This window comes from Ammospiza caudacuta, chromosome 7 (assembly GCF_027887145.1).
Source record: "Ammospiza caudacuta isolate bAmmCau1 chromosome 7, bAmmCau1.pri, whole genome shotgun sequence".
Classification (NCBI taxonomy): domain Eukaryota; kingdom Metazoa; phylum Chordata; class Aves; order Passeriformes; family Passerellidae; genus Ammospiza; species Ammospiza caudacuta.
Window position 1 is genome coordinate 32,283,265 of NC_080599.1, and position 26,910 is coordinate 32,310,174.

General features: G+C 37.8%; 1 protein-coding gene across 7 annotated transcripts; it reads right to left on the reverse strand.

Annotated features, from left to right (window-relative positions):
* Nucleotides 1-3,654: 3,654 nt before the first annotated feature.
* On the reverse strand, nt 3,655-26,336 carry BRDT (bromodomain testis associated). 7 transcript variants are annotated; one of them, XM_058808337.1, is made up of 20 exons: nt 26,209-26,336; nt 23,895-24,136; nt 23,153-23,290; nt 22,294-22,423; nt 21,295-21,476; nt 19,835-20,206; nt 18,322-18,450; nt 17,963-18,151; nt 16,513-16,700; nt 16,149-16,438; nt 15,952-16,065; nt 14,294-14,416; nt 13,363-13,430; nt 12,007-12,169; nt 11,155-11,267; nt 9,753-9,894; nt 7,990-8,063; nt 6,523-6,740; nt 5,113-5,272; nt 3,655-4,399 (listed from the first exon to the last, which is right to left on the reverse strand). In XM_058808337.1, the coding sequence occupies exons 2-20, from the start codon at nt 24,084-24,086 to the stop codon at nt 4,331-4,333; spliced, it is 3,054 nt and encodes a 1,017-aa protein (XP_058664320.1). In that variant the 5' UTR covers nt 24,087-24,136; nt 26,209-26,336; the 3' UTR covers nt 3,655-4,330. The 7 variants fall into 7 exon arrangements, 4 of the variants coding, with proteins under 4 accessions (XP_058664320.1, XP_058664321.1, XP_058664322.1 ...); XM_058808338.1 differs by lacking the exons at nt 23,895-24,136; nt 26,209-26,336 and adding an exon at nt 23,450-23,595; XR_009274922.1 differs by lacking the exons at nt 3,655-4,399; nt 5,113-5,272 and adding an exon at nt 10,352-10,451 and having other exon boundaries at nt 6,605-6,740.
* Between the last annotated feature and the right edge of the window lie 574 nt (nt 26,337-26,910).

Genomic DNA, 26,910 nt, shown 5'->3' on the forward strand with positions numbered 1-26,910 from the left:
AGAACTTTACTTCTGAGAAATATTTTTGCTCTGTCCAGCAGTGCAAGTAGAAGCTCGTACAAAGACGCCATCCATCTGTTAACTCTAAGATGTGTGATTCAATGAGCTAGTTTTAAAAAAATTGGATAAGCATGTATGCAGACAGAATATATATAATTTTTCACTCTGCATGGAACACAGCTTGTAGATGACTTTTGTCTGTAACATACCAAATGCTTTCTCCTACTTGTTCTAAATTCAGACTTACAAATATAGACACTGATGTTGAATCCTAGGCCTATTGAAGGCAGTGACAGAATTAATGCTGGTTTCAATAAGGTCAAAATTTTTCTCTTTTTAGAAAAATCAAATGAAATTAACTAAAACAGCAAAAAGGAATGTTATAAATAATGGCCTGTTACTGCACGTTATTTTAAAAGTTTAAACAAGTTTAAGCCCTAATATGAATTTATTTTCTATTACTAAAGATAACATTTTAGGTAGCTATAAAAAGCTTCCAAGCTTGCTGTTATCTATAACACAAATGAAATATCAGTGACCTACACCAGCTGCCAATGCTGAATAACACTGTTCATGATCCCTGCTCCTTGTCTGAACACCAGCCTTACAAATGTGAGGTCAGGAGCTTTATCAATCTGCTGGGGAAAGAGGTGCAGGGCTGTTTAAGGCTCCCTCCTTCTCTTGGGCAAGAAGAGAAGGAACATCAGATGCAGATGATTCAGTTCAGACACCGACCTCTGCAGACTCCAGTAGGATTGCATGAATCATGCCTACCGAGCTGAGCTTTCCCTTCGTGCTCAGATTACTCACGCTGCCGACCCTAGGATTAGCATGCAGCTCATTTCTTATGCATCAGACTTCGTGCTAATGACCTTTCTTGTAGGGAAGAAGCCTTTGCAACTTCTCAATATCAGACTAAGCAGCAGCAGAATTTTTCCCTCAAGTGCACCTCAGTAAACCAGTGACCCAGTTAGATAAATTAGGAAGTTTGGCAGAAGCAAAAAAACCCAATGCTGTTGTTTATATTATGGTAGCCATCAAATTTCTTAATGAACCACTAATAAGAATTAATTACTGTAAAACATCCCCTAAGAAAAATTGGAAAACACATTTGAAATCCTGAATCTGACCACAAGCTTTCACTTGCTTTCAAAGAAAGGTTGATGAAAGATTTAGGCAAAGCAATCAGAAAACTCCTGTAATCATCTAGAATACAAGAAGGAATAAGGATGGAACCATGATGTGCCTTATTATACAAAGGTATTTGGCCATGCTATGCAGTAGTTCTTGTACAAAGAAAGAAGCAGAGCAAATTTTTTCACAAGAATAGAACCAAGTTTGTTTTTATTTTATACAAACTACCTCAATAGTTATGTCAACTTCTAAATTATACAAACCTTTTGGCTACGGAGTTTAGCTATCTGAGCTATCTAATTTAGCCATCTTGAGGTAGTGGACATGGATCTGGCATCAGAGCTGAGAAGAAGGTAGTGCTGGTGACCTAGCAGTTCTGAGCAGTGTTTGCACAATGAAATTGCTGCACACCCTAATGGAGGATTTCTGGGCACCACTTGTGCTGCCGTAGCTTTCCTGTTTTCCAAGGAAGCTGTAGAATTTCTCTATTATTTAGGAACGCTTTGTACTCTAGGACCACACTGTCCACATATGTGTAACAAACGTGTTTGTACAAGGCAAATACCTGCCACAAGTTTTCCAGGATTTTGGAGAAGAAAGCTTAGAATCTTCTACCTGTCATATGAATAAGAAAAAAGGAGAGCCTCAACAATTATTTTTCTGTCTTTACATTTTGATTTTCTCATCATCTGCTCTAAATTATTGTTGTAATGGGTGCCAAACCAAACCAACCCCAGGGCAGATGGTCTTACGTGCTTTGACAGTGTGCTTTGCCCTCCATAAGGTGCCATCTGCCTGTTTATCTTTTGTCAGCTCAACTAATCCTTGTTCTCTGAGAGACAAAAGAGGACAACTTTTCACATCACTGCTTTTGCCTCTGCCTCCAGCCTGACCAACTCATAGTTGATAGTAATAAATTTACCCTATTGCATTTATTAATGAGAGAAACTTCTAAAAGCTAATAACTATCTTACCTTTCATTTATATGTAGACACAATCTACTAGCATAGACACAAGTATGCAAGTGACACATTAAAGCAGCTGTTTTCACAAATGATAAAGGTCAATGAATGGTGTAACAGAACTTAGTACACCTTTTATCTGTTAGGTAACTAACAGTTTATTTAAGCAGCTTGTTGTTTGCAGGGTGATCATTTGCCCAAGTGGTATTTCTGCATCTTTGAGCATGTTCGTGGCTTTGGGCAAACAGTCCCTAGAGGCTTGTTGCTGGGGACAGGAACTGATTATCCTCTCCTAGTGACTTGGAGGTTGCAAATAAAGGGTTTATCAGATTAGCAGTAGCAGCACTGACGTTGTGACCCATTGCGACAGTACAGAGTCACGGAAGCTGGAATTAGTTTTTGAAGTGACAAAAGCGGCAGTTCAAACCAACAATGCCCATATAGCTGTATCCAATGGATGAAATGCTCAGAGGGAATTCTTGCCCTTCCCTCTTGTCACCTCCTATTTCCAAAGCAAGAGCTCTTGAGCTTGCATAAACCCAGAGAGAAAGTATATCCAAGTGACAGCAAAGTAGAGAGTCCTAGATGTGAACTGCAGCACTTTATTGCAGGACAGATAACTCTTAACAATGTATAAACGACAAATGAAGGCAGGTCACTTTTGATGTGGATATGAAAGACATCCTAACAGCACCACTTTACATTACAACCCATCTTTCATCCCAAATCCCTGTTCTAGCCAAGTCCTCAAATCTCCCAAACAGCGTACAACTTGAACATGCCTCCAGCCAAGACATCCCTGGACATTTCACAGGGTGCTGGCCCAATCTGAGCATTTGCCATACACACTCTTTGTGCTGTTGAATGAAATGATACCATTCCAGCAATGGCAGAGTTTGAAGATCCATGACTATATTGAATAAATATATTTGAACTAGCACTAACTCATCAGCCTGCTACCTGAAAGACTAGGCCACCATTTTTGGGCATGCTTTAGCTGGCATTTTTGAATTTAGAAGCAATTTATTGTCTTCTCTGAAAATTCAGTTATTTGTAGAAGGTTTTGTTCACTTAGGTTACTTAGGTTGCCTGTGGCAGAACCTCATCAGAGCTGGCAGTGTTACCTTCACTTTTCATCCAGGAACTTGACAAATTGAAGTTCTCTATTGGGAGAGAGTTTTGAGTAGGAGGCTCAATGAGATCAGTAGTCTTCAAAGTGGAGTGTGGGAATAAAATATTGAATACAATTTTTTAAATTACAAAATAAAATAATAAATAAACAGGGTTAAAAATAAAACAGAAATTAAAAATATTATAATATAATGTAAAAAATAGACTACTACAGTGGAATATTTATAATGTGTATATAATTTATAAATTAATAAATATATATGTCTTGGGGGTCTATGCTTAAAATATTTAAATTATGGGGTACATGGCAAAAAGGGTTTGGAGACTACTAAACTAGATTGTCTGAAGAGGGCCCCCCTTCCACCCAGCATTTCTGTAATACACATTGTGTTTTGGTAATAATTCCATAAAACAATGTTTTGCTTGTCCCATATTTATTTCCCATACCTGTATATAATCAACAAGAATGTAAAAACTACACATTCTGGTTTCTATCAGAAAATTTTTCAACACTAATAATATCTTATATCAATCAAAAAATCTTTCACACTGGAGCCAGTTTGCCATAATTTCTTCCTGAGAAGAACTAGAACTATGTGGCAAACATGTTTACACCCTTAGCTAAATGTTATGTTAACATAAAATACATTAAACACATCTGGACCTTAAAATACATGCAAGTAGATAAGATTTACTGATGAAATTAAAGAGTTCATGGAAGTTGTTTTTGTGATTACAAGTAATGTTACACACCCCCTCCCTTAGACAGTACCACTTCTAGAGAGATCCTTTTGTCACAGCCCAGATTTTGTACAGGTGTGTCACAGTACAGTGATTCTTTGTAATACCAGATAGAAACAACAGATGAAACTGTAATCGAACTAACAACTCCATTCTACTGCTCAGCAGAACAGAATACATGTTATAAACAAGCAGTGAAAAGAAATAAACCTTGTGACGCTTCAGGTATTAGTGAACAAGCTTTTAATACAAAGCATTTTGGAGAAGATCTTTAAAGTGGTCTTAATATTTAAGATCATAACTAGTACAAAACTATGCTGGGTTTAGCAGTTCGAAGTTAAGTTCTATATAAACTACTGCTTTCAGTCAAGATATTCTTCGAAAGATGCCATAATATCTCTCTGCAGATTCACATCAATTATCCAAGCTGTCTGCAAGAAAGCAAACAAGTGTGTTTTCAGAGCAGTCAAACATTAATGGACACTATGCAGGTCAAATACTTAAAGATTTAAAAGAAAACTATAAGGCATCTTCTCAAAAATGAATGTCTTTTCTGTTATGACAAGTTTGAGAGTGTGTGTTGCTGAAGCGCTCAGAAAAGAGCTGAAGGATGAAAGCTTCAGTTGAACTTACCTGAATCCAGCATGGTCTCACACTGGTACTTACATTCCATTCTACAACACTATGAATTTTTTAAAAATGTTCAATCTTAAAAAGGTAGCAATTAGAAAACACTAATTACTGTCACCAGTAAAACCAGTTAGTTTTAAAAAGGCTTAGGTGTGGTATTTCACACCAGAACTGTAGGACTAGCATGTTTGTGACATGTAACACTTTAAGGAGGATGTACAGCTTGCAACACTCAAGTTTGGAAATTATTTAGAGGGCGGGGACTCCTCTTCTGAGTTTTTTTTACCACATAATTATTCTAAACTTATGGGAATACTAGGACCAAGCAGATGGTTTTTCATATCATGCCACTTGAAGATGTACTTTGAGTTTCCTCTTGCATTTTCTGCACTAACTCTTCAGGTAGTAACTCTTCAATCATTCAGATCATTTGAAATAAGGACCTCATGTAATATTTGTTTATTCTATAGTAAAGTTGAAAAATAAAATAGTTTAGCAAGAGTCAGAAACTTACTGCTTCCTTCCTCCTGCGTTCTTGTTCCATTTTTCTAGCCAAGTTGCGGTCCTGATCAAGAACATGTTGTTGAGCTTCGGGCAGTTTACTCTTAGGCATTTCTTTTTCAAGCTCACAGTCTGGCACTGCCATGGCATCCAATCTTGTGCTTTCAGGGCCCCTTTAAAGACAGGAGAGGAAATCAGTATAGGATAAAAGTTCTTTTTTTTTTTCATAACAACCTGATGGAATTCTACAAATAATTTAAATCAGTGCCTAGCACTTAAAGGGTCTCTTTCACATTGTTTCAAAATGATTTCCCTTCACAAGAGTTATGTGCACACAATTGTTGGGCTGTAGTAGGTTCATGCTTCCTGTGTCCCATTTCTAATCTGCATGCATGTGGGATTTACAGATACACTACACAAAATTTACATACACTTGCTTTGAAATTCTTTATTTTCTGTTACTTTCTTGGGCTGTGATGTTTTTTTTCTACCTTCTTCCTATTCAGTTAGTTATTTGAGGTAGATTTCACTAATTTCTGAACGAGGAGTATACTCTTAAGTCTCTCAAATGCTCTGATTATTAAAATAAAACAATCCAACCAATTGACTTATTCTAATACAACCAGCAATGGGCAAGTTCAGGAGAATTTAAGAACCAGCTCAGATTTATCTTTCACAGGATGGAAGAGGCAAGGGGAAAAAAGCAGACTACTGAAGAGGGGAATATTACAAACAGTTTCCAAAAGGTGGCAAACAAACTCCAGGATATTACTGCAATGCAGTAATTAGCAGGCAGTCATTTATCCCGCTCAGCATGGCCACAGACCTCAGGGCTCTGCCTGAAACAGGAGCTGCAAACAGCCAGGGGAGCAGGGGCTTATGGAAGGTGCTTTTCTACAGCAATGCAAAGAATTCTGCTGCATGAAGTGGTGCACACTGGAACCCCTGTATAGCTACGTTAACAACATGCTCTCAAAGACTGGACTTTCCTGTGTCCCCGTAGGAGAGCACTAAGATGAGGACATTCCTGGCTACAGGTGTAGGAAAATAGGACAAATGTGAACTCTGGTCATGAGTGCTCCAGGGGACCAAAACCTCTCACCTTAGTACCCAAACAAAAACCAAATTCCCTTCCATCCAAAAAAACCCCAAATAACCAAACAAAAACAACAACAAAAAAATCCAGAAGCAAACTAACAGCAACAACAAAGGAGGAAGTTCCTGGGAAGTTTCTCTGATTGCTGAAATAGTACTGATTTGAAGAGAAAAGGCTGCTCTGTGCATTTGGGATGTGCAGTTTTGCTTAGCATGGTACAGCTCCCCAGTTTCATCTGACATGTGGCAATTACCAAACCCAAACCCCTTGTCCCTGAATAACTAAGCCCTCCAGTATCATACAGGCAAAAACCAGAATAATACTTACACAGAAGTAGCTACAAATCTTTTGTTTTCTTGTGGAAGATTTTGCAGCTCCCTCTCAGCATGCCCAAGGGACCTTTTTGCCTCCTGCACTTGCCCACTCCTCTTTAGTACTGCATCCCTGAACTGATTGAAGCTCTCAGCAGATGCTTTTATTGGAGCTGGAAGCTTCATTGTTTTACACAGGCTTACCCAGGAATCTACAGTCTTCAATTCTGTATCCTGAAGTTACCAGAAAAAGGAAAACACAGAAGAGGAAAAAAAATACTCTTCAACTACTTTACCTGCCTAGTTCTTACATTTGCACAATGTTGTTTGACTAGGCCTGCTGGAAATATCTACACCAAAATATTTTTCCTTTGGCAGGATATTAGTGCATATGCAGCAATCTGAGCAGATTTTAATGTGCTTTCTCATCAACTTTGAGAGTCTTTGGCAATATACCAACAAACGTTAGCCTTTGTAGCTATTCTGACTATTTAAGTCTACCTCTCCACTATTTCATTTCAGAAAACATGAATTCACAAGGCTGAGTTCACACAAGGTCCACTGACAGGGTTTTAATACAGAAGTCCATCTGATTTCTATACACAGTCCTTACACAACAATAGTTTTATATTAGGCTTGTGGGTTTTGTTTGTTCCCCTGTGGCATTTTCTTCACAGCATAAATCAGAATAAAACCAGCATTCTTCAGAAATCTTCCTTCTAGTAGAAGCATGTGCTTATGAAGGAAATACATATTTTTGGAATTCAATTCAACATGTTAGTTAATAATTTTCTGAAACCTAAGTGCCTAAAGAAAAATCCTAGAAACATTTTAGCTCCACAGATGATATAGAAAACTTTTTAGGTCCAGAGGTTGACATGATTTAGTATTAGTGATTTTGAATTAATGTTTTCAATTAGCTGATTACAAGAGAAGAATTTAGTAGATAAGAAAATCCCTCTGTCCTTCCAATCAAGGTAACTTACTGTATGCCAGGAGACATTTTGCTCAACTGTTACAAATACCTTTAGTCATTAGAAGTGCTTTGTCTTATTTCAGAACAGGTTTTCCAATAGTACCAAGACTATATTCCACACTACTCTTATTTTTTTACTGGATCAGTTAGGGAAAGCACACTAATAACTTGGATAGCAGAACTAGATCAAGGAACACTAGTTCCTTGTTTAAATATTAAAACTAGATGAAACAAACCATATTTTAATAAGGCAATGTGGGCATATTGAATATATATTTGTGTGCATGTATCTTATGTGCTTTACCTTGTGCAATGAAGAGAGACGTTTGGTTTTAACACTAAAAATGAGATAAATCTATACAGATTATACCAATAACAAAGACCTATTGTACACTAAATATTCTATTTGTAAAAGAACCAATTTTTAGAGAAGATCCAGGTCAGGGAGTTATTCAAGCTAGTAACTACATTCAGCCTCTTCTCAAACACAACTTGAGCATCACTTACCTTTCTTGGAAGGAGTTCAGACATTGGCTGTGGTATGTTTTTATCATTAGATTTATCATTGGGTGTACAATGACCTGATGGAAAAATGAAAAGAGACTTTTTTGACCATGTTGATTTTATAGACGATTCTTTCTCAAATTTAAATGATAAATCTTTAGTCTTTCCAGGAATTGACTTAAAAAGCTTACAGTGCAGTTTATTATTTGGTTCAAAATGACAGAAGTTCTCCCAAACATTTCCTAAGCTTAAATTAACCTGGACCACTTCTCTCCACTTTTGGGCAGGAAAAAGTATAGGTAGCTCGACTATAGATGAGAAATTAACTCCTGGTTAATTCTAGGAGAGGTCCCAGCAGAATGCTTTAAAGGTTTGGTCAGGAAGGCTCAACACAACACTTTGCCACTTAGACACTTCCTCCCCTTCCCACCCAGCCCTCTTTCCTTTTGATTCCAGCTTTAGGGTTACCTGATGGATCATGCAAACTCATTTCACCTATAGCTCTCAGCCCCATTTACTTTTATTTAAAAGCAGATAGGCCAGCCATCAAGGGCTCGTCCTCCCATTTCCAGCAGCCTACCCATATACAAATACTTCATCCTGTTACTTCTTTTTTATTTGAGGGGAAAAAAACCCCAAACACTATTTTCAAACCAGAGATTAACAACACATTTTATCTCATTCAGCAGCAATCCTCTAGTGTAGTTTGAGATGTTTCATTATTTAAGTAAATGCTTAGTAAAAAAACTTCGGGTAACACTTTTTAAAATTATGCAAATAAATGCTGGATTCAAAGTATCAAACCCTCAGCCAGTTTGTCATTAAAGGGGTTTTCAGAAAAACCTCAGAGCCACAAAACTTTGTTAGCAGAAATCTTAGCTGAGGCCATGTACCAATTCCAGCTGCTGCAAGTCTAAGCAAAAGGGGGCAGTAGATGTATGGCTTGGTGTCTTAAGACCCTAAAATTAATAGAAATTCATGGAGAATCAAATCTCCATTTTTAGAATTGCTTTAATACACTGCGACTGCTTAGCATTATTCTTTGCCAAAAATAAGAACTCATCAGTGAACAGGCTCTGCTTTTTAATTTCATGAAGTTTTCAGAAGTTTCTTCCCTTCTTCTCTAGGTGTTCTAGAGGGCAAAGAGTAAAGGAGAAACCAAAATGATCGTGTCTGGCCATACTGTACACACAGAGCATGGATGTTCAGTCAATTCTTTAGTTGGAAATATGAAGTATAGAATGCAGCTTCCAGAGGGCCAGTGTTCTTGTAATAATTGCAAGTTTATTCCATAGTGAAAGCCTCTTTGACAGTGATTTCCTGTCAGATCCTTGTCACTAAGAGCCAAAGACAATAACTCAAAATACACACAAAGTGCTCTGGGAAAAGAGGTCCATGAAACTTCAGCAGAAGACATTTCAGAAGCCAGTGAAGTTCAACAGATTGAATCATCAATTCTCAGACTTCATGGTTTACTGGTTTATGTATCCCTAGTGCCACATTCTTAAATCAAAAAGTAATTTTCTTTATATATTTTAACACAGAACAAGAACCAAACATCAGTTTAATTTCACTTTTTTTGTTGTTTTTAAGCAGCAAATAAAAAAAAAGGAAGAGCAAGGGAAAACTGCATATCCAACCATTATCCTGCAAAGTGAATAATATACAAGGTATTCAAGCTTGATATTTCTTTAAACTAGTTTCTTGTGCATTTTTAACTTTGCAACACTGATAATAGCTACAGTTTTTATTATGACATTACATACTTTGTTCTCGACTTATAGATATTAAATCAGCAGTTCTCATGCTGGTCTTGTTTTGCAGTTTATTTGATTTGTCTAGATGTCTTGTTTGCTCAGCTTGTTTACTCCAGTCAGCACTGTCAACTTGGAAAATGGTGTTGGACACCTAGAAGAGAAGCTAGACTTCAAAATACATCCTTTATATTACTTGTGTTTAGCATATGAGGATTCTTATTATACAGCATCAGGATTAAAGGTTTAGAAGCTTAGAGCAGTAAATTCTTGCAGCTCTAGCTTCTGTAAACACCAAGGAAGAAATAGATTTCACTCATGGTAAACAAAGCAAGTTCATAAATGAAGACTTCAGATTTAGAATATGCACAGCTCAGCAATCCCAAGTGATGGAGTGGGTAGAGCATGAGAAACTGATACAAGATCTTTAACCCTTAACGTGGTACAGCAGAATAAAGTTGTCTTAAAGGCAGTTGCTGCACTCTAGCTTGTGGCTCAGGGCAAAGGGTGACTGTGATCTTTGGTATTTTTACTCTGTGCAAGATTACTCTGTGTAGTAATCCCTTGAACTAAGAACAGTGCTCCACAAAACTGAGTCAATTTTATATTACCTGCTACCTTGGACAGTGGACACCAAAAGGAAGGTGTGAGCTGCTTTTCATCCTTACTTGCAGGACACATTCCTGGGCTCATAGAGTCAAGAGGCAGTTTCTATCCATTGCCAAAAATAAAGCTATTACAGCCTGATTAAAGCAACTAAATTTCCAACCATGCTCAGAAGGATTATTAATTATCATAGGATGGAAGTGATCATGCTGCAGTAACATCAATAACTTCCTTTGCTCCACAGAGGCCCTTCTAACCAGAATACTCTCCAAGAACATATTAAGACAGAACTCAACAGTCATTAAATATTTTACAACCTCATGTAGACCCTGAAAGCCCCAGTTTCCACAGCTTTAGGAAAAGGTATGAAAGGCATCACACTTCCCCAGTAGAGCCTCAGTATTGCTGAGTTTGTGAAATTGATATTTCTACAAAACCAAGACACATATTATAATCTCCCTCTTTTGTAAAGGTTTTGGTTTACAGGGTGGACTTTTAACCTGTAAGTGTGCAAGAGTTACTTAAGTTTAAGCTATAGCCCTGAAAAGAAATAAAATAAGCTTTATAGTACACTATGTGATCAGCCAAACTTTCCTTTACAGCCAATAGGCAATGAAGTAATACCCTGTTACAGGATAAGAATCACTTTTTCACTGGGGTTTCAGAAAACTTTTGTTGTAAACCTTAAATGGCCTTCATTGCATCAAATGCAAGCCTGAAGTACTGTATTACATCTTACTTCAAGGGTAAGAACATGCTTTACAGATACTGTTTGAAATTAATTAATTGGAGAGAAGCACGTATTCACCTCTGGAAAAACATTTCTGGAGTGGGTGACAGAAGACTCATTTGTCTTTGGAGTGCTCTGAGGAGTTTGCTGGTCTGGAGCATCACACAGAGCAGGTACAGCTGAGATTTTACCTAAGAAAGAAGTAGGGTATGATTTTTTCCCCTGTCATGTAAAATGCAGTCCTACATCTCAAAATTAGGTCACTGTTTAGATCTGTGGAGTAACTCAGTATTGAGATATGTATTCTAGCCACGTGATTTAAGAGAGTTATTTTTAATTAGTTTTTAATTGATTTCTCAGTTAATCAGCTACCAGTTCATGCTGTCTTCTACCAAAAATCTTAGTCGTGTCTGACATTATTAGACTTTTTTAAATGAGGGAGGGAAAATAGCTCCTTGGATCAAGTTCCTAAGCAACTTCATGTATCTGATGTGTCTAGACAACAACACTCCGTTCAGAGGACTTGTGGCACCAAGCCTTCCATTCAGCAAGTAAGCATTCAGACATGAACTTGGGTAGAGGGCAGGGGTTGAAGCCTCTAATCCTGCCTCAAGGTGTTCAACACTTCTGTAACTCCAAGTTCATTAAGATGTCCTTTTCCATCTCATAGGAAGGAAGCACGAACACTTCCTGTTTTTAATACTACTTTGCCCCACCACAAGTGTCCCACTAAGCTGAAACCCATAGCCAATCCTTAGTGTTCCCATGCTTTAATTTCCATCGTGCTCTTTGGTAATCCGTACTCTGCAAGAACTTTTTCAGTTATCCACTTGCTAACCTCCAAAATTCCAAGATAAGCTTGTTTGGTAATACAGGCATCCTGACAACCCTTCTTTCCTCAGCAGTCAAATACAGGCATAAAGGTATTACCTGAGAGAGTCTGAGTGTTTTGTTCTGATGGATTAAGTGATCTACACTGAAGCATTTGCAGTGCATTGGGAGGTTGCTGCTGCAGTTCAGATGATCCATGAATTTGCAAGCTGCTAGTGAGAGAGGAGGGCTGTGCTTGCAGACCAGCATTGCAGGGTGTCCTCTGTAAACAAAGTGGCATTCTCTATAAAGAGACTGCAGTTGTTAATACAGCCAAATTTTTTAAATAGTTATCTGATCCTCTTTTCCCACCACTCCTTATTTCCACTGTTTATCAGATTCAGTACCCCCTGTATTGTGATACTGATCCATCATTTTCTAAGCATTTAGATGACAAAAAGCCATGAGGTACAGCGCACTCACTGCCTTGGTCTGACAGATACAGAAAACCCCTGAGAACAAAATGTAATGTGAGGATTTCAAGTATGATGTTTGTTGCTACTCAGGAGGTCAGTAAGGGGCTGTTACAACTGACCAAGCTGAAGCTCATTTCCTGGATCCTGTTTTCTCCAGTTCATTGCTGTCATTCTGTCACTGCAGAGGCTGAGGCTCTTAAGCAAAAACAGAGTGTTGCATAATTCCTTCTCTGAATCTTTGCTTATGAAGATGCAGAAGGAGCAGCTGAATAATGAATTTGCAGCCTAGTTTCCTGTACTTTAAGGGAAAGTCAGTCTATTGCAAGAAGAATGAAGGTTTGGCTGTGATTTCGCTTTGAAAATCAAGGTCTCTTTCTCTGGTTGCTTCAAGAGAAATTCTTGAAGCAGCTAACCTTGACAAGAAATAACACCCACTGTATAATACAGAAATAGAGCAATTCAATCTAAGAGGCATTAAGAATTATTTCTAGATAAAACTGCTGTTGGTTCCAATAATACCATAACAATAAACAACATTAAAGTACCCTGAAAATAAGTGTACAATGTATTTCTTTTCAGGCATAGAGGTGAGGGTATTAACAGATTAAAAAGCATTACACTGTTTGTTAGGTCAATTCTATACTCAGAGATCCATTTGGAGACTATTTGCCCTTTTTGGGGGTGGGTGGGATACATGGAGCATTCTGCCCTTCTTCATCAAACACAATCACCACAATGATAATAAAAGATAAAAACCTCCCAGTATATCTGTTCCTATACAGATGCATAAGGTATTTTTAAAAACAGCTCATGGGACATCTTCATATCAATCAGTCCTACAGAACAAAGAGCATTCAAGCCATATTTATTATTTCCTGATGAAACTGCATCATTTCTATTACCATTATATGTTAAAAAATAACTTTAACAAGGTCATTTGTATAATAACTTTGTTATTTGTTTAGGGCAAAATCATTATATCCATTCCAGGCAGATTTACCTTAGATTTTTCCATAGAAGCTGGACATTTGTGCCTGGTTCCAGTCTGTTTTGAACAGGTTTCTGTAACTGTAAATACAGTGAGGTGGGCAGAAAAAGTGGGATAGAAAAAAACTGAATCAGTCATTCACATATGTTTCATTATTCACACACAGAAGGTGTGAGCTGCAGTTGTACCTAGAGTCAACCTCACAGTGAAAGGAACATTCTTATCTTGAATACTTTGACTTGAGCTTGATGTGTTTAGAGAATTTCTCCCAGATATAACAAGAGACCACAGATTTCTGCAGGACCAAGGTCTCCATTGCCATTGATTCACTGTGTTTGCTCCCCCCCACACTGCAGAGGGTTGGGCATTCATCTCACCCTGTACCTCATATGGAGATCTACACTGCAGAGCTCCAGTTTGGCAGATATATTCTGTCCTAGAAAACTAAAGAGTTCTGTGTACAGAGAAACATCGTTCAGTGTTCTGATGCTGAACAAACTTAAAACATTTTAAGCACCAGGGTGGATTTTGCCTCTACAGTTAATGCTGTAAGCACTTTTGTTGCTCAGGTCACCCTTCAGGTGCAGACCAGAAGATGAAAATAAAGTGAATCACACTTTCAAAAAGGGATCAAAGCTACATGAGTAAGCTATAGCTCTATTGTCAAGTGTCCAGGTTAGATACAAAGAACTTTTGCTAGCTTATTTTGGTCCCTATAGATTTTCACTGGTAAGTTGAACGGATGTACTAGGGGTTTGGTTGTCTTGTGTTCCCTGGCATCACAGTATTAAAGGCATTCATTTCATTTCATAGCATTGGAATTAAGCCTTGAAAATGGAGGGAACCAAACCAAAGATTACTAAAATCCTTGGTAAGCATGGGGAACAGTAGATGCTAAGAGAGAAGATATTTTGCCTACACAAACAAAAATAAACTTTCTAACCTGATTCAGAGTCACTGCTATCTGAGGAGCTACAGTCACTGCTAGAGCTGCTGCCAGCTGAGGAGGTGCTGCTGCTGTCACTCAGTCTGCTTGGCCCAGTACTTGACTCAGCATTGTTTTCAACTGCAGGAGAAAAAGAAAATTCAGAACAACCTGCAATAGAGCATTCTTCCTATACAAGACAGTGATCAACCTTGCTAGGTCTATTCTCCCATGCAAGAGTTCATTTCACTTCCTTGTCTACTGTCCATTTAGCAGTGGACTTGAAAACAAAGACTTCCCTCTAGAGACCATAGGAGTGGGATTTACCAGCAGCAAGCTACTTGAATGAATGAAATACCCAAGGAGAAGCTGTAATCACAGTTTACAGTTCTGAAGCAAATTAAAACAGTAGACTTAAGACACAATTCAAGCAATTTTCCCCCATAAGCTTTCCTGTGGTCAAGAGTGTGTTTGTGTGCACGTTGCTGCTGCCAGACTTGTCTGCAGAGTTCTTTATCTACAGCCAGCTCTTCCTTCCCTAGCCATATGCACTCCCAAAATTGCCATCTTTTGCCACCTCCCCACCATCTGACTATTTTGCATCTGCAGGGTTGATTTAACTCAGCTTACAATGATTTTGGAATCAAACCTTTTTCAAAGTTTTTTCTCTGTGGAAGCTTCAAAAATGAGAAGTTACATGGATACCTGTTTCCCTGGACACAAGTCCAGATTTAGCTCTTGTAAACAAGCCAGATACCAGTTGTAAAGATTTCCTAGGCAGCTTCTTCGCTGTCCTCAGAACATATAGTTAATAACTGATTTCAGCTCCTTAACATTTTCTTTGTAGGATATTTTCAAGGCATTATGCATACCAGACAGGAAGACTTGACTGAGCTAATGCTGGATACACATGTCCCTGTGTCTTCCAGAGCTGCTTCTATCATGTCAGCTGATTTTACATAGGAGCTAAATAGATATCCAGTGGAGGGCAATAACAGCACTCACTACTTTAACGAGGAACAGCTTGACTTATAATAGCAGCATCAGCTGCACTGATCCATTCTCAGCCCCTGATGAGAACCACCAGTAAGTGTACAGCTCAAGTAAGCACTGACTTTCTGGCTTTGATCTTGAAATGCATTATTGCCTGAAAAACTGAATTTTTCTCCTAGGACACTTTCTTAAGTCTAAGGTAACACAGCACACCTGTCACTGATATACCAGTTTTGTTAGCATGACAAAACTGGTATATGACACTGCCATATAACAAGTATTACTAGAATTGGTTATTCTTGTGTCTCTAAACCACAGAAAGTTAATTGCAAACAAATAGATTGTGTGACCCTCCACATCCCCCCATGTTTTCATATATTAGCATAGGGGAATTTTTCAGTGCCCCTTAATTTCTGAAACTGTTACCATCTTTACTTGTAATAAAGTATTAGGTGCAGGAATAAGGAAACTGTTTTAGACAGGATAAAGAACTGACCAAATTTGCTGCTGTGACTCCAGCTCACTCAACATAGAAAGAATCTTGAGACTATCAGTGGGAAGCTTAAGACCCCACCTATTGTGAGGAGACAATCTCCAGATACCTAAAACAACTTAAGCCCAAGGGAAGAATTCCACTTTAAGCTATTTCCATTGCAAATGAATAAAAGTAAGAGCCACATTACTCTTGAAGCTCTCTCTCTTTGGGTTTAGTTGACCATTGACATCCAGTAGTCTCTTCTCTAACTCTTGTTTCCTCTCAAAATTAAGTTCTTCTTTTGACTTTGTTGGGTTTTTAGCTGCATGTGAAACAGAAGTTAACATGAAAGAAAACCAGAAAACAAATCTAATGGGTTTTTAAAAAATCATTTATGCTACATACCCTGCATTCTTTGTTTCTTCCTCAAACAGGTTGCTACGTATCTCTCTAGTTCTCTGAGTGTTGAAGCATTTAAAGTTTCAAAGTCTATTTCTATCTCATCAGGGTTAGAGTTCCTCAGTGCAGGTTCTCTTGACTGTATTATATGGACTACTTTCCCAAGCTTATCTCCAGGGAGTTTATTTATGTCCAAACTCAACTGCCGTTTTTCATCATAATTCATAGGTTTGGCACCATCCTCATCTTCTGACTTATGTGCCAACAAGACCTGCTGCATGGTGTTCTTTGATTGACTGCAGGAAAAAAGTGTACTGCAGTAACGGCAGTTTAAAATAATCTGACACCCACACAAGTTCCCCACACTTACATGTTTAAAGAGAGCTTTCTCTTAGATTTCTTCATGTATTTCAGATTTTTCTTCTTTTGAATCAAGCTTTTCATTTCAGCTTTTTCCTTGTTCTTTCTTTTCTCACTTTTAGCCTTCCCTTTTTTCTTTCCTGGTCTAGATAAGCATGCTTTGGTCAAAACCCACAACTGCTGGTGAAGAGCTTTAAGCTATCAAAACCAAAAAGAAAACAAGAAAACCCACAGAATGTTGATAACCTTGGGCAATGTAGGAGGAACAATAAACTGGTCCTGAATATCACAGGAAGTTAGTGGCAGCTGAATGGATATTAATAGGATGTCTGCTTTCCAAGTGAGATTTATTTCCCAAACATTTTACTATATTGTATCTCAGTCACAGATTATGCATCTAGAGGATACAGGACTGTTTATTTTATGCAAACATTTCTAACAGTATGTGCTTTTAGCATTCTGTCAGGAAAACACAAACACACCCCCCCACCTCCCCCAAAAACAGAAAAAAAAAAAAATCACTGCAGGGGTTTCCAACAGCCTCTCTAATTTCAGGGATTTGGGATGCACATAAATGCCTTATTAGGTTACATTTCTACAGCATTGCTGAATTAAGCAAGTGGGACTGGGCTCATGCATCTCATTTTGCAATATAAAGTGGCTAGTTGAGAAATGCTAAGAATTTGAGAAAAGAGCTTAACACAACTTGGTTTAAACCTCAGGAATTAGAAGATGGTCAGATGATGAGATTAGAAATCTCTGAAATACCTCACTACTGTAAAGGCTGGCTTGTACGCTTAAGTTCATCCTTCTGCCTACATCCATAAACTGATGATGCAAATCTGTCAAGGACTGAAATCTGTCCCTCATTTCACTAACGGAACAAATGCTAATTTTCCCCAGAGTTTATAGATGCAGCAGCAACAGGTTAAAAACTATGTTCAAGCAGAAGTAACACCCATCCCACTCCTAATATGAAGCATGGCTTTGCTTCACTGGTTAGCATGAGATACCTTCTTTTCTCTCTCATACTGAGCTCTCTGAAGAAGAAATTAACAACTTGCTTTTGTATGGCTCAAAAGAGACTGAGGGAAGGAACAATGCTTTTTGACCATGTGAAAGAAATGACCCTGTTGGAAGAATATGCCACTAAGCTACATATGGAGTGCCTGGAGGCTCTCATACCACAGGAACACGCTTTTATTTTTTAAGAAGTTTGAGATTCCTCTGAAGAAGTGGTAGGCAAGAGTAGTAGAACTGTTGCTCACTTGGTATTTGTTGAGGCGCTATTCACTTCACATTTGGCAGTGCTTCCAAATGGGACTAAAGTTCTTTATTAAAAATACAAGTTAATAGAACCTTTTGAAAACTGATTTTTGTTGCTAAGTCTTGGAACAGACCATTGAAAGTGGCATTACTAGAGAGATATTAAGTCACACACAATAAGTAATAATGCTTACTTGCTCCTGAAGCTTTTTGAGGTTCACTTTTCTCTCCTCTTCAGAATCTTCAGATGATTTTTCTTCTGAAGAGTTTTCATTACTGCTTTCACTGGAATAAGCTTCTGTCATTTCTCTCACAGGCTGTGGCAGATCGTCACTCGCAACAGCTTCATCAGGAATTTTAGCAAAGTGCATTTCAAAAACATCCTGAAGAGTTAGGTTTGGGAACAGCACATTTTTCAGATTTTTGAAAGTGTTATGCAGCTACTATTTGCAGAACTACACAGCAACACAGTAGTTCAGTAATATTAGTAGATTCTACATCAGGGCATGAGATGAACTATTCCATTTCAAGTCTGACTTAAAAGATAACTCACCTGAAGTTTTCTTGCCATAGCAACTATTTCATGGTCTGAAGAATTACGTTTGTAACAGTTCATGAACATTAATCTAACATCTGTAGCAAATTCTTGTATATCATTATATTCCAAGTTATCCATTTTCTTCTAGAAGAAAAGAAAATTTAAGGCACACTTAGTATACAGTATCTCCATGAACTAGCAGAAAGAAAGGAGGAACAAGAATTTTAACATATATATTCAGGTTCAGCTTGTATTAAGACAGTAAATATTATAAAAAATGTTATGGAAATACCTGCATCTCATTTCAACATTGTCTCTTTAACAAAGTAAGAGATTTTTTTTTCCTCTTTTAAGCAGATATAATTGTAATTGCTGAAAGACATTTTAGAACTAGTTTCAGCACTTGTCAAGACAACGTTTGGGTGGTTTTATTTGGTTCTGAACTCAGCATCTGTTTTTGATTCTATGCATAGTATTTACATGAAGCTTATTCCATAATAGCTGGAATCAAACAAATGGACTAGAAACTGGGAAATAACCTTTGTATTGTGCAAGTGAGCTTTCAAGATAGTTCTGTAAGCTATTAAAACTGAACATTCCCCAAAAAGTGTTGCTTCACTGGGCTAAATATTTTACCCCATACAAATACACTCAGCATCCACAGACAGCTCTCCACATATCTCCATCTAGAATGGTTGCTTCCCACTAAAAAGGTGAAACATGTTACATAAACATCCAGTATAGAAGTTCTCAGGCACTTAAAGAACATTGAGATTGAGGGAAAAGGAAGACTTGACAGAATTTCATTTTGTTTTATAGGGCATTGTCGCAGACATTTCTCCACAGAAATCCTTTTCTTTCATATTTCTGTGTCTTCGGGAGCCAGAGGCCCCGAAGAGAAGGTAAACAATTATTATCAGCTGCTGTGGAATGCAATAGGATTCACCTTGATTGGCTCATTTTCCATGTTTATAATTAAGGGCCAATCATCAGTGCAAGCCAGGGGACTGAGTCCCTGGACACAACTTTGTTGTGGATTCTTTTCTATCTATTCTTAGCTTAGCTAGCAGCTCTGCAAACCTCTCTCTATATTCTATTAGTATAGTAATAATGTATTATATATCATATATTAATAAATAAGCCTTCTGATCAAGATACAAGATTCACCGTCTCTCTCTCACCAACTGCGACCCACACAGGCCGTTGTAATAGGGCATTAGTAACAGCACTGTGTGTACAGACAGATATTTAACATGTGGCATGCTTGGAAGGGCTTCATGGAGATCAGAAATCCCTCACTACTTATATTAGCTTTTTCAGCAATTAGGTAGATTAGCCACTATGTGTCACAATGAGACTCAGAAGACTTTTATTGACTTTGGCTAAGTTTGAGAAACAGAAATGCATCTGGTTTCTAGGCCTGTTATGTCTTTCACAGAAAAAGCAGCTTTCATGGCACCTTTTCAGCTAACACATTTAAAACCTTGTAATCACACAAATAGCCTATTTTCCCCAGAAACACACTTACTTTAATGGCACACAGGTCTGTAGGACATTTGGCAATGGCTTGGTTCACCCCAGTGGAGAAAGATGCTGCATCTACAGGTTTTATGAAAGGCCATGCGTATGCTGCATGTTTCTTTGAAAACATTTCTTTAAGTATTGCATTACAATGTTTCAGTTGTCCTGACAAGTGAATCTTTTTAACAATTCCAGGTGGCTGTTGAGAATCTGAAAAGGATCTCTTCAGAAATTTATTTGTTACCATACATTCATTTTCACCTCTACATCCTTTAATAGCTTTTCTTTCACTAAGCATTGCAGAAGATTGACCACTTGCTGTGACTATTGAAGTAGTAGGAGTTGTAGTGTCAGCCTTCCTTTTCACACCTTTTTTTGCCTAAGAAAAGAAAAAAATATTCAAGTGTCCAGAACAGGAAGAGAATGGTCAATTTTAGAAAATTCTTTTGTGTGGATAGCCCAAAAAAAGTGTCAGAACTTGTACAGCTATTGAAGTCAGAGCAGAATTCAGCAAATCCACAAGCTTAGACTAAAAACCAACAAGGTTTTACAAGACTAGCACACCAAGCTCCATTTTAAATGCAAAGGAAAGAAGCAGATGTACTGCAGGTCAGGCTGTGGTCAGATTTTAGCCATTTGTGAAGATTCCAGGAAACTGGCAGGTTATGAATTACCTGCAAGTTGACAGTTACAGGAAGGGGGTAGACTACTGCAATTTAATTTAGGCCTGGTTGAGGGCCTTATCTAAATGGTTGATCTTTTTTTTCTCTAAGTTGTGCAGTATTTGGTTTGGAAGCCATATAATGCATGCTTTATCATCAGTGTTCAGACTCCATGTGAGTGAAGTGTAAATATACACTATAGGGGAGACTGGCAAAAGTGCCTGTTCCTCATTGGAAGGGCACAACCAGAACTAAGTCAATACAGGAATCTTTTCAGATGTTCGCGTGCAGCTCAGATTGAAGTAACAAGAATCTGCTTTGTGAGCTACAAACATCACCTCTCAGGCTAGTTACACAGTGTTTAAGCAAACGTTAATTTTTGAAGAAACAAGTATTTGATTTACATAGAAAAGCATGAGAAATTATTAAATAGAACTTAGATCTTTATTTTAGTAGTTTAAAACCAATTATCCTCAAGGTGAAGCCCGCAGAAGTATATATAGTAATACACTTCAAGAAGGATCATCTAATTTTTTTTTCTTTGAGAACAACATTTTAAAATTACATTTATAAGAAATGATGTGCCAAGCAATCATCCCAATTTCCATTTAACTTCTAGAATTAGTACTGGCCCAGGTATTTAGCAGAGACATTGAAGATCTAATAGAGATCTCTTACTGTCTTGTATCATAACAGAAGTTTCATAAACATACAGCAATAAGCATGGCTTCTATGCTTTTGCCATAAGTGCCTGAAGGAACAATTTCAGTATCTTTCTTTCTGAAAGTTATTTGAGGAAACTTACTTTTGTTATAGGGACTGCAGCTGGCATTAAAGCAGTCAGCTGGGCTGCAGACAAAGGAGCCAATGTAACTTGCTGTCGCTCTTGAGTCATCACTGGAGGCTGTTCAGCTTTCAAGCTGCTTTCAGCTTGCTTCTCATTTGTGCTTTGTTCATTTGAAATCCCAGGGTTGGCCTGCCATGTTTCTGGTTATTTTAATACAGGAAATTTTAGAAGTTAAGTCTTAAAAGTTGCAGTTAATTTCTGTCATGGTCAAATTGACCAGCTGTCCACATAACCACTAGCCTATACAGGAATGCCATAAATAAATGCAAACCAGAATGTTTGTTACTTACACAACATTGGTATCCTCCTCTGCTCACACCTTTAGTGTCTCAGCTACAATATCATGCCAAGTCACACCTTACTTGGCTTCAAGACAGTGTGGGTTAACTTCAGACCAAAGATTAAAGAGGCATCATACTACCTTCTGTATATAGTAAAAATGTTCTTGCCAGGGAAAGTATCAAGTTGTTGTCTACAAACACAAAGACCAAGTAGCAAAGAGTGCAGACTGCATCATGTAGGTTCATGTTTCCTAAGCATAGGTAATAGCTGCATATATTGCTTAGCAGTACTACAGATCTCCACTGCTGAGATCTGACAACAATTTAGACCAATGTTTTTCTGTATTTGGTTTGGCTGATTAGATTATTCATGTCTTTGTCAGCTGTTACTCTGTTTACTTCCCACAGATGTTCACACCTATTAGTTTATATAACACAATGTTGAGCAGCATGACAGTCTCTGAATTGGAAGTCAGGTCCTTTTCTAAAAAAAGGAACTTTTTAAATTAAAAAAAAATCTAAAGCCTTATAGCAGTATTGTTATTTGTCTGATTGTTCTGGAAAGAGTAGAGAACACCCAAACTGTTCCAGGGTTGAGCTGTGACAAATGAGATACTCGGTTTCCAGTTCTGTTTGCTTAATATATCATAAATTCAGCATATAACACAGGCCTTACCCTCTGTTTTCTTCCCTTTACTCTTTCCTTTCTTGAGACTCACTGGTTGTTCTTCTGGTGGCATATGGGCTATTTTCTGCATAAACACTTTTTCTAGTTCTTCAGCCATAAACACAATGTCATCACCTGGCTGCAAAATATGGTCAACACCATTCAGTAAAGAGGCTGCAGTAAAGGGAGCTATCTCATAAAACTACCAGGCTAGAGAGTCCTGCACCAACAGATCAAAAAAAGCCACTAGTACCAGAGAGGTCTTTAAATCATTGCCATCCCTGCTCCTGCAACTCACTTTACAGCAAATTCACCATTTAAATAATCTCTCTTACTGTCCCATTGAAAAATTCTCCTTTACTTCTGCATGCTTCTTCAGCAAAAGCCCAAGGGGGCAGATCTGCAACTCCCTTATTAACCCTGTGTTGCGAAGAAGCTGTTGAAGCTCAAAGATACCAATACACAGCCAACAAATACCCAAGCACAGGGAGATGATTATACTTCATTAGGTTGAACTTGTTGAAGGAACAGAGCATGGCTCAGGGTTGCTAGCCTTGGACTTGTACAGCAGTGACATAGTGCTTGCTGTTCACGAGCTCTGCAGCTAAACCCCAGAGATTTTGGATATGGAGCTCTTGTGCAGAAAGAGCTATGCACTCAGTTGCTGGAACAGCAAGCAAGACTTCACTTACATCCTCAGTCAATCCCAGATTAAAAAACCTCCCCAAGACTTCAGAGAAAATAGTTTGAAAACAACAATAAAATGTCAACTAACTTACTGCATATTCTAATAACCATGTGCTTGTTTTAGACTTGTTTGTATCATTCAGTAGAACCAGTTACTGGTAAGAGTTGGTGTTCCACCTACCTTGTTGTACATGTAGCAGTTCCAGAACATAGTTTTAAAGTCTTCAATACATTCTGCAGCTTTTGTGTAGTAATTGTGTTCCAGTCGCTTTTTTATGGTGCCTAAGTCCATAGGTTTTTTAATGATAGTGTAATAATCCTGGGGTATTGAAAGAATAAATCATCAAACATATCTTAATATTAGGACATGAATATTTTTACACATTTAGTTATGAAAGCTAATTTGCAAGAGAGAATTGCATTATATTAGTAGCAGTATTTTATTTAAAGGAAAACCTTCCCCTATAGTCATAGGTACCAAAAACATAGGTGTTCAGGAATTCTTCACTTCATATTTTTTCCTTGTTCTTCCATGTAACATATATCATTTTAAGTCCCAAAGAATATTGATTTCAAGAGGCTCCAGAGCTCTACTGGTAGTACTTATTAAAAGTAAGGCACTTCTCATTTGTTGTCTTACACAAAGCAGCACTCCAGTTTACAGAACAGAGGAAAAAGAAGCCAAACTTCAACAAAGTCTCAGTCACTAACAAAAAGAAGCTGCCAAGTTTTCACAATGGCTGTTGAAATACTTTATCCCTGGCAGCATTTCTCTAGAAAGAAAACACTTTTCTTGTAGACTTGGATTAGTGACAGCAGTTCAATAGCAAAAATAGTCTTCCATAATCTGTTGCATTAGAAAAAACCTTTTTAACGTTGATATAATTTACATATTAATACTCCAGTTCCAAAATGGTTCTTACAGGCAGATTCAGCGCTGCTGCATCGACAGGCTGGTGAAACGGCCAGGAAAAGTTGTGTCTCCACATGGCTCTCATGACTACCCTCTGTAAGTACTGAAGTTGGTTTGTTTGACATCCACTGCTTTTGTTATTTATGTACTCTGGTGGAGGAGGGTTCATAATAATGGCACAGTGCTGGCTTTGAACAGACATCTTTAGGGAGTTTGTACATCCACTTGCTCAAATATCGTTACACATTTAACCTGAAGGGAACAAAACAGAAGCATTCAGTGAAGATATCTAGATTTAATGCTGCTTACCTGTTCACTTCTGTTTGTAGAGCATCCATACTGTAACTACAGACATGCCTTTGTGTTCTGAGCAAGACATTGGTCTTAAAGTGCATATTTGGGCATTCCTAGAGTCTAGGAATGCATACTAGTTTTCTCCTAAAAAAATCTGATAGCCAGCTTTTCCTACCAGAAGGAAGTATTGTGTGAGGTGTGAAAAAGATGATAATAAGATAGACAGCTACTGTAACCAGCACACTGCCAGAACAGTGGATATGGCCCACTCTTACAACAGCTGTAGCATCCCAGCAGATATTGCTGATTACACATCTTTTCTTTTGTTTATTTCAGCATTCAAAGCATACCTCTTCTGACTTCCTGAAGCCTATACCTTAGCTAATAAGAGTGAATACTATTTGCACCACCACATATCATTAACTAAGTGCTAATCCTTTCACCAAAATATCTATCTTGGAAGGGAAAGATCTGGACACATACAGGATCTGCCTCTCCTATAACTGGCCAGCATTTGAAGACAAGTTCCGAGGTAATTTTAAGTGCCTCACAACTCAGCCAACTCCTTCACACATTATTTTCAACTATTAGGATATACTATCATTTTTGCCTGTTTTTTTCTGCCAAAAAACCCACACTAGACGATATCAAGTGCAAGCTGTTCACCTTCTCCATCCAAAGCTCTGAAGCTATGGAAGGCAGAAAGAAGAAATTTCTTCTTCCAGAAGAAATGGAAGGCAGGAGCAAAAGAGTACAGTTTAAACTTAGCAAAAAAATCTTATAGCAACAAGCAGAGAAATAACAACATTTAATACTTAAATTTGAACATAATATAACATCTAATCTCTTGAACATTTTGTAAATTAGTACAGTAGAGTCTAGAATAAAAGGCATCAAGAGTGCCAAGGAGACCAAGAGACTGAAGTTTTGTGTACATAACAGTGTCTTCCGCTTAGATGCTTAGCTTTTAAAACCTTAATTTATGCTGTGAAAACTACCTTCCCTGCTTACAATAGAGCTAAGCCTGCACCTTCTAAAGACAGACAAGTCTGTGTTTTCACTCCCTCCTTTACTACCTCCCTCTCCATCTCCCCAGTCACAGAAGACTTCCCTATCTTAAAATAAAACTTATGTTTGCATACTGAAGCAAAAGCGTGATCAGATTCCAACCAGGTAAGTGTTTTAATATTTTTCAAACCCAGCCCCATGTGTCCTTGAGATGCTGAGTCAGGTCCCAAAGGCCAAGTAGTCTTAAAAAGAGAAGCCTTGAGTGTTTCCTTAAGATCCAGTTTGAAGATTCTAGCTAACCTGATAGAAATGTGGTTTTAGTTTAAGAGTAAAAAGCAAATAGCTTACAATGAATTACATCACTAGAGAAGTCAAGGCTTTTGGCAAAATATCACATCTTGTGAGAATCAATCATTTTTCCTTTTTTCTCGGTAAGAAGAGATTATATGCTATTAGTCAGTGCTCTCTAAAAGCATGCATTAAAGACCCTGCTGAAAAGGCATCTATTTCCTCTTGTTTTAGCTCTGTTTTAGTATAAAACCTGTATACACCATATACTGTACAAGAACAACAGCTTGGAGAAATACTAATACACCACATACAGAACAAAGGCAGAGAGTGTACCAGGTTCTACACACTAAGAACATTTCATTCTTTGAAGCCTTTTTTACAGATTTTGTTTAGGTGACTGCCAATAATCACACTGAACATTCATAAATAATATTGGAATCTCCCTTGGGTAATTATATTAAGGCTACACACAACAGAGCACAGCCTTCTTAGGGCAAGTAGCGCCATCTCTTCTTTCAAAAGGACAACTGATCCCATAAAGACACCTCTAAACCAGCATTTCTGTATGTTTAGGATCTCTCTTGGGATACATCAAACAAACCTTAGTTTATATAAATATTAGGTGTTGAGAAAACACTGACTTACAGCTATTACCATAACAAACACCAACCACTCTTGGGCAATTCAAACCTAAACTTCCACCCTCAAAGCAGATCAGTCATATCTTTTACCTTAATTTTAGGGAAAGCCACAACTCAACTCGTCCCTCCCAAAAGATGAAGGAAGAAGAGAGCTTTAGAAGGCAGACAGAGTAGTCTTTATAACCTACTCACACCCTCATTCTCTGACAATAGCTCCATCAAACACCTGCAACCCCAACTAACCCTGCCCTATCAATGGTTCTCATTGGCAAGCCATCAACATAGAATAGGAACAGCTGCTAAAGACTGAAGCACAGCAGCTGGTTACTGGTGCCAGGGCTGCTCTCTTGGTAGCCAATAAGGCAGAGTAGAGGGACACAAGAAGGGGAGTAGATACACTTAGATGAATTTTTGTTTGATCTTCTTACCTTAACTTCTAAGTCTCAAATTTGACATCATGGGAATGTTTATGTTTTATCAATTATCCTGGGTCACACTGGGTTATGGTATAAGAAGATTGCATAAATAATATGTCTGGTTAGGAGTGGTACAGTACTCATATTTTCTTTCACTCCACCAATTAATTAGTTAAATTAAAATCCAAATCTATTTAGTAAATGCATAGAAGTATAAAAATGAGGACCAGGTTGTTTTATAATAAATTTAATTTGTTGTCATTAAAGCCACAACTACTTGGAATTTAGCCAGCTTATTTTGAATTTTGGTTATTGACTAAGCATTTGTTTCTCTCAGTACGCCTAAAAAGATTCGTCCCCAGCATGCTTTAGTACA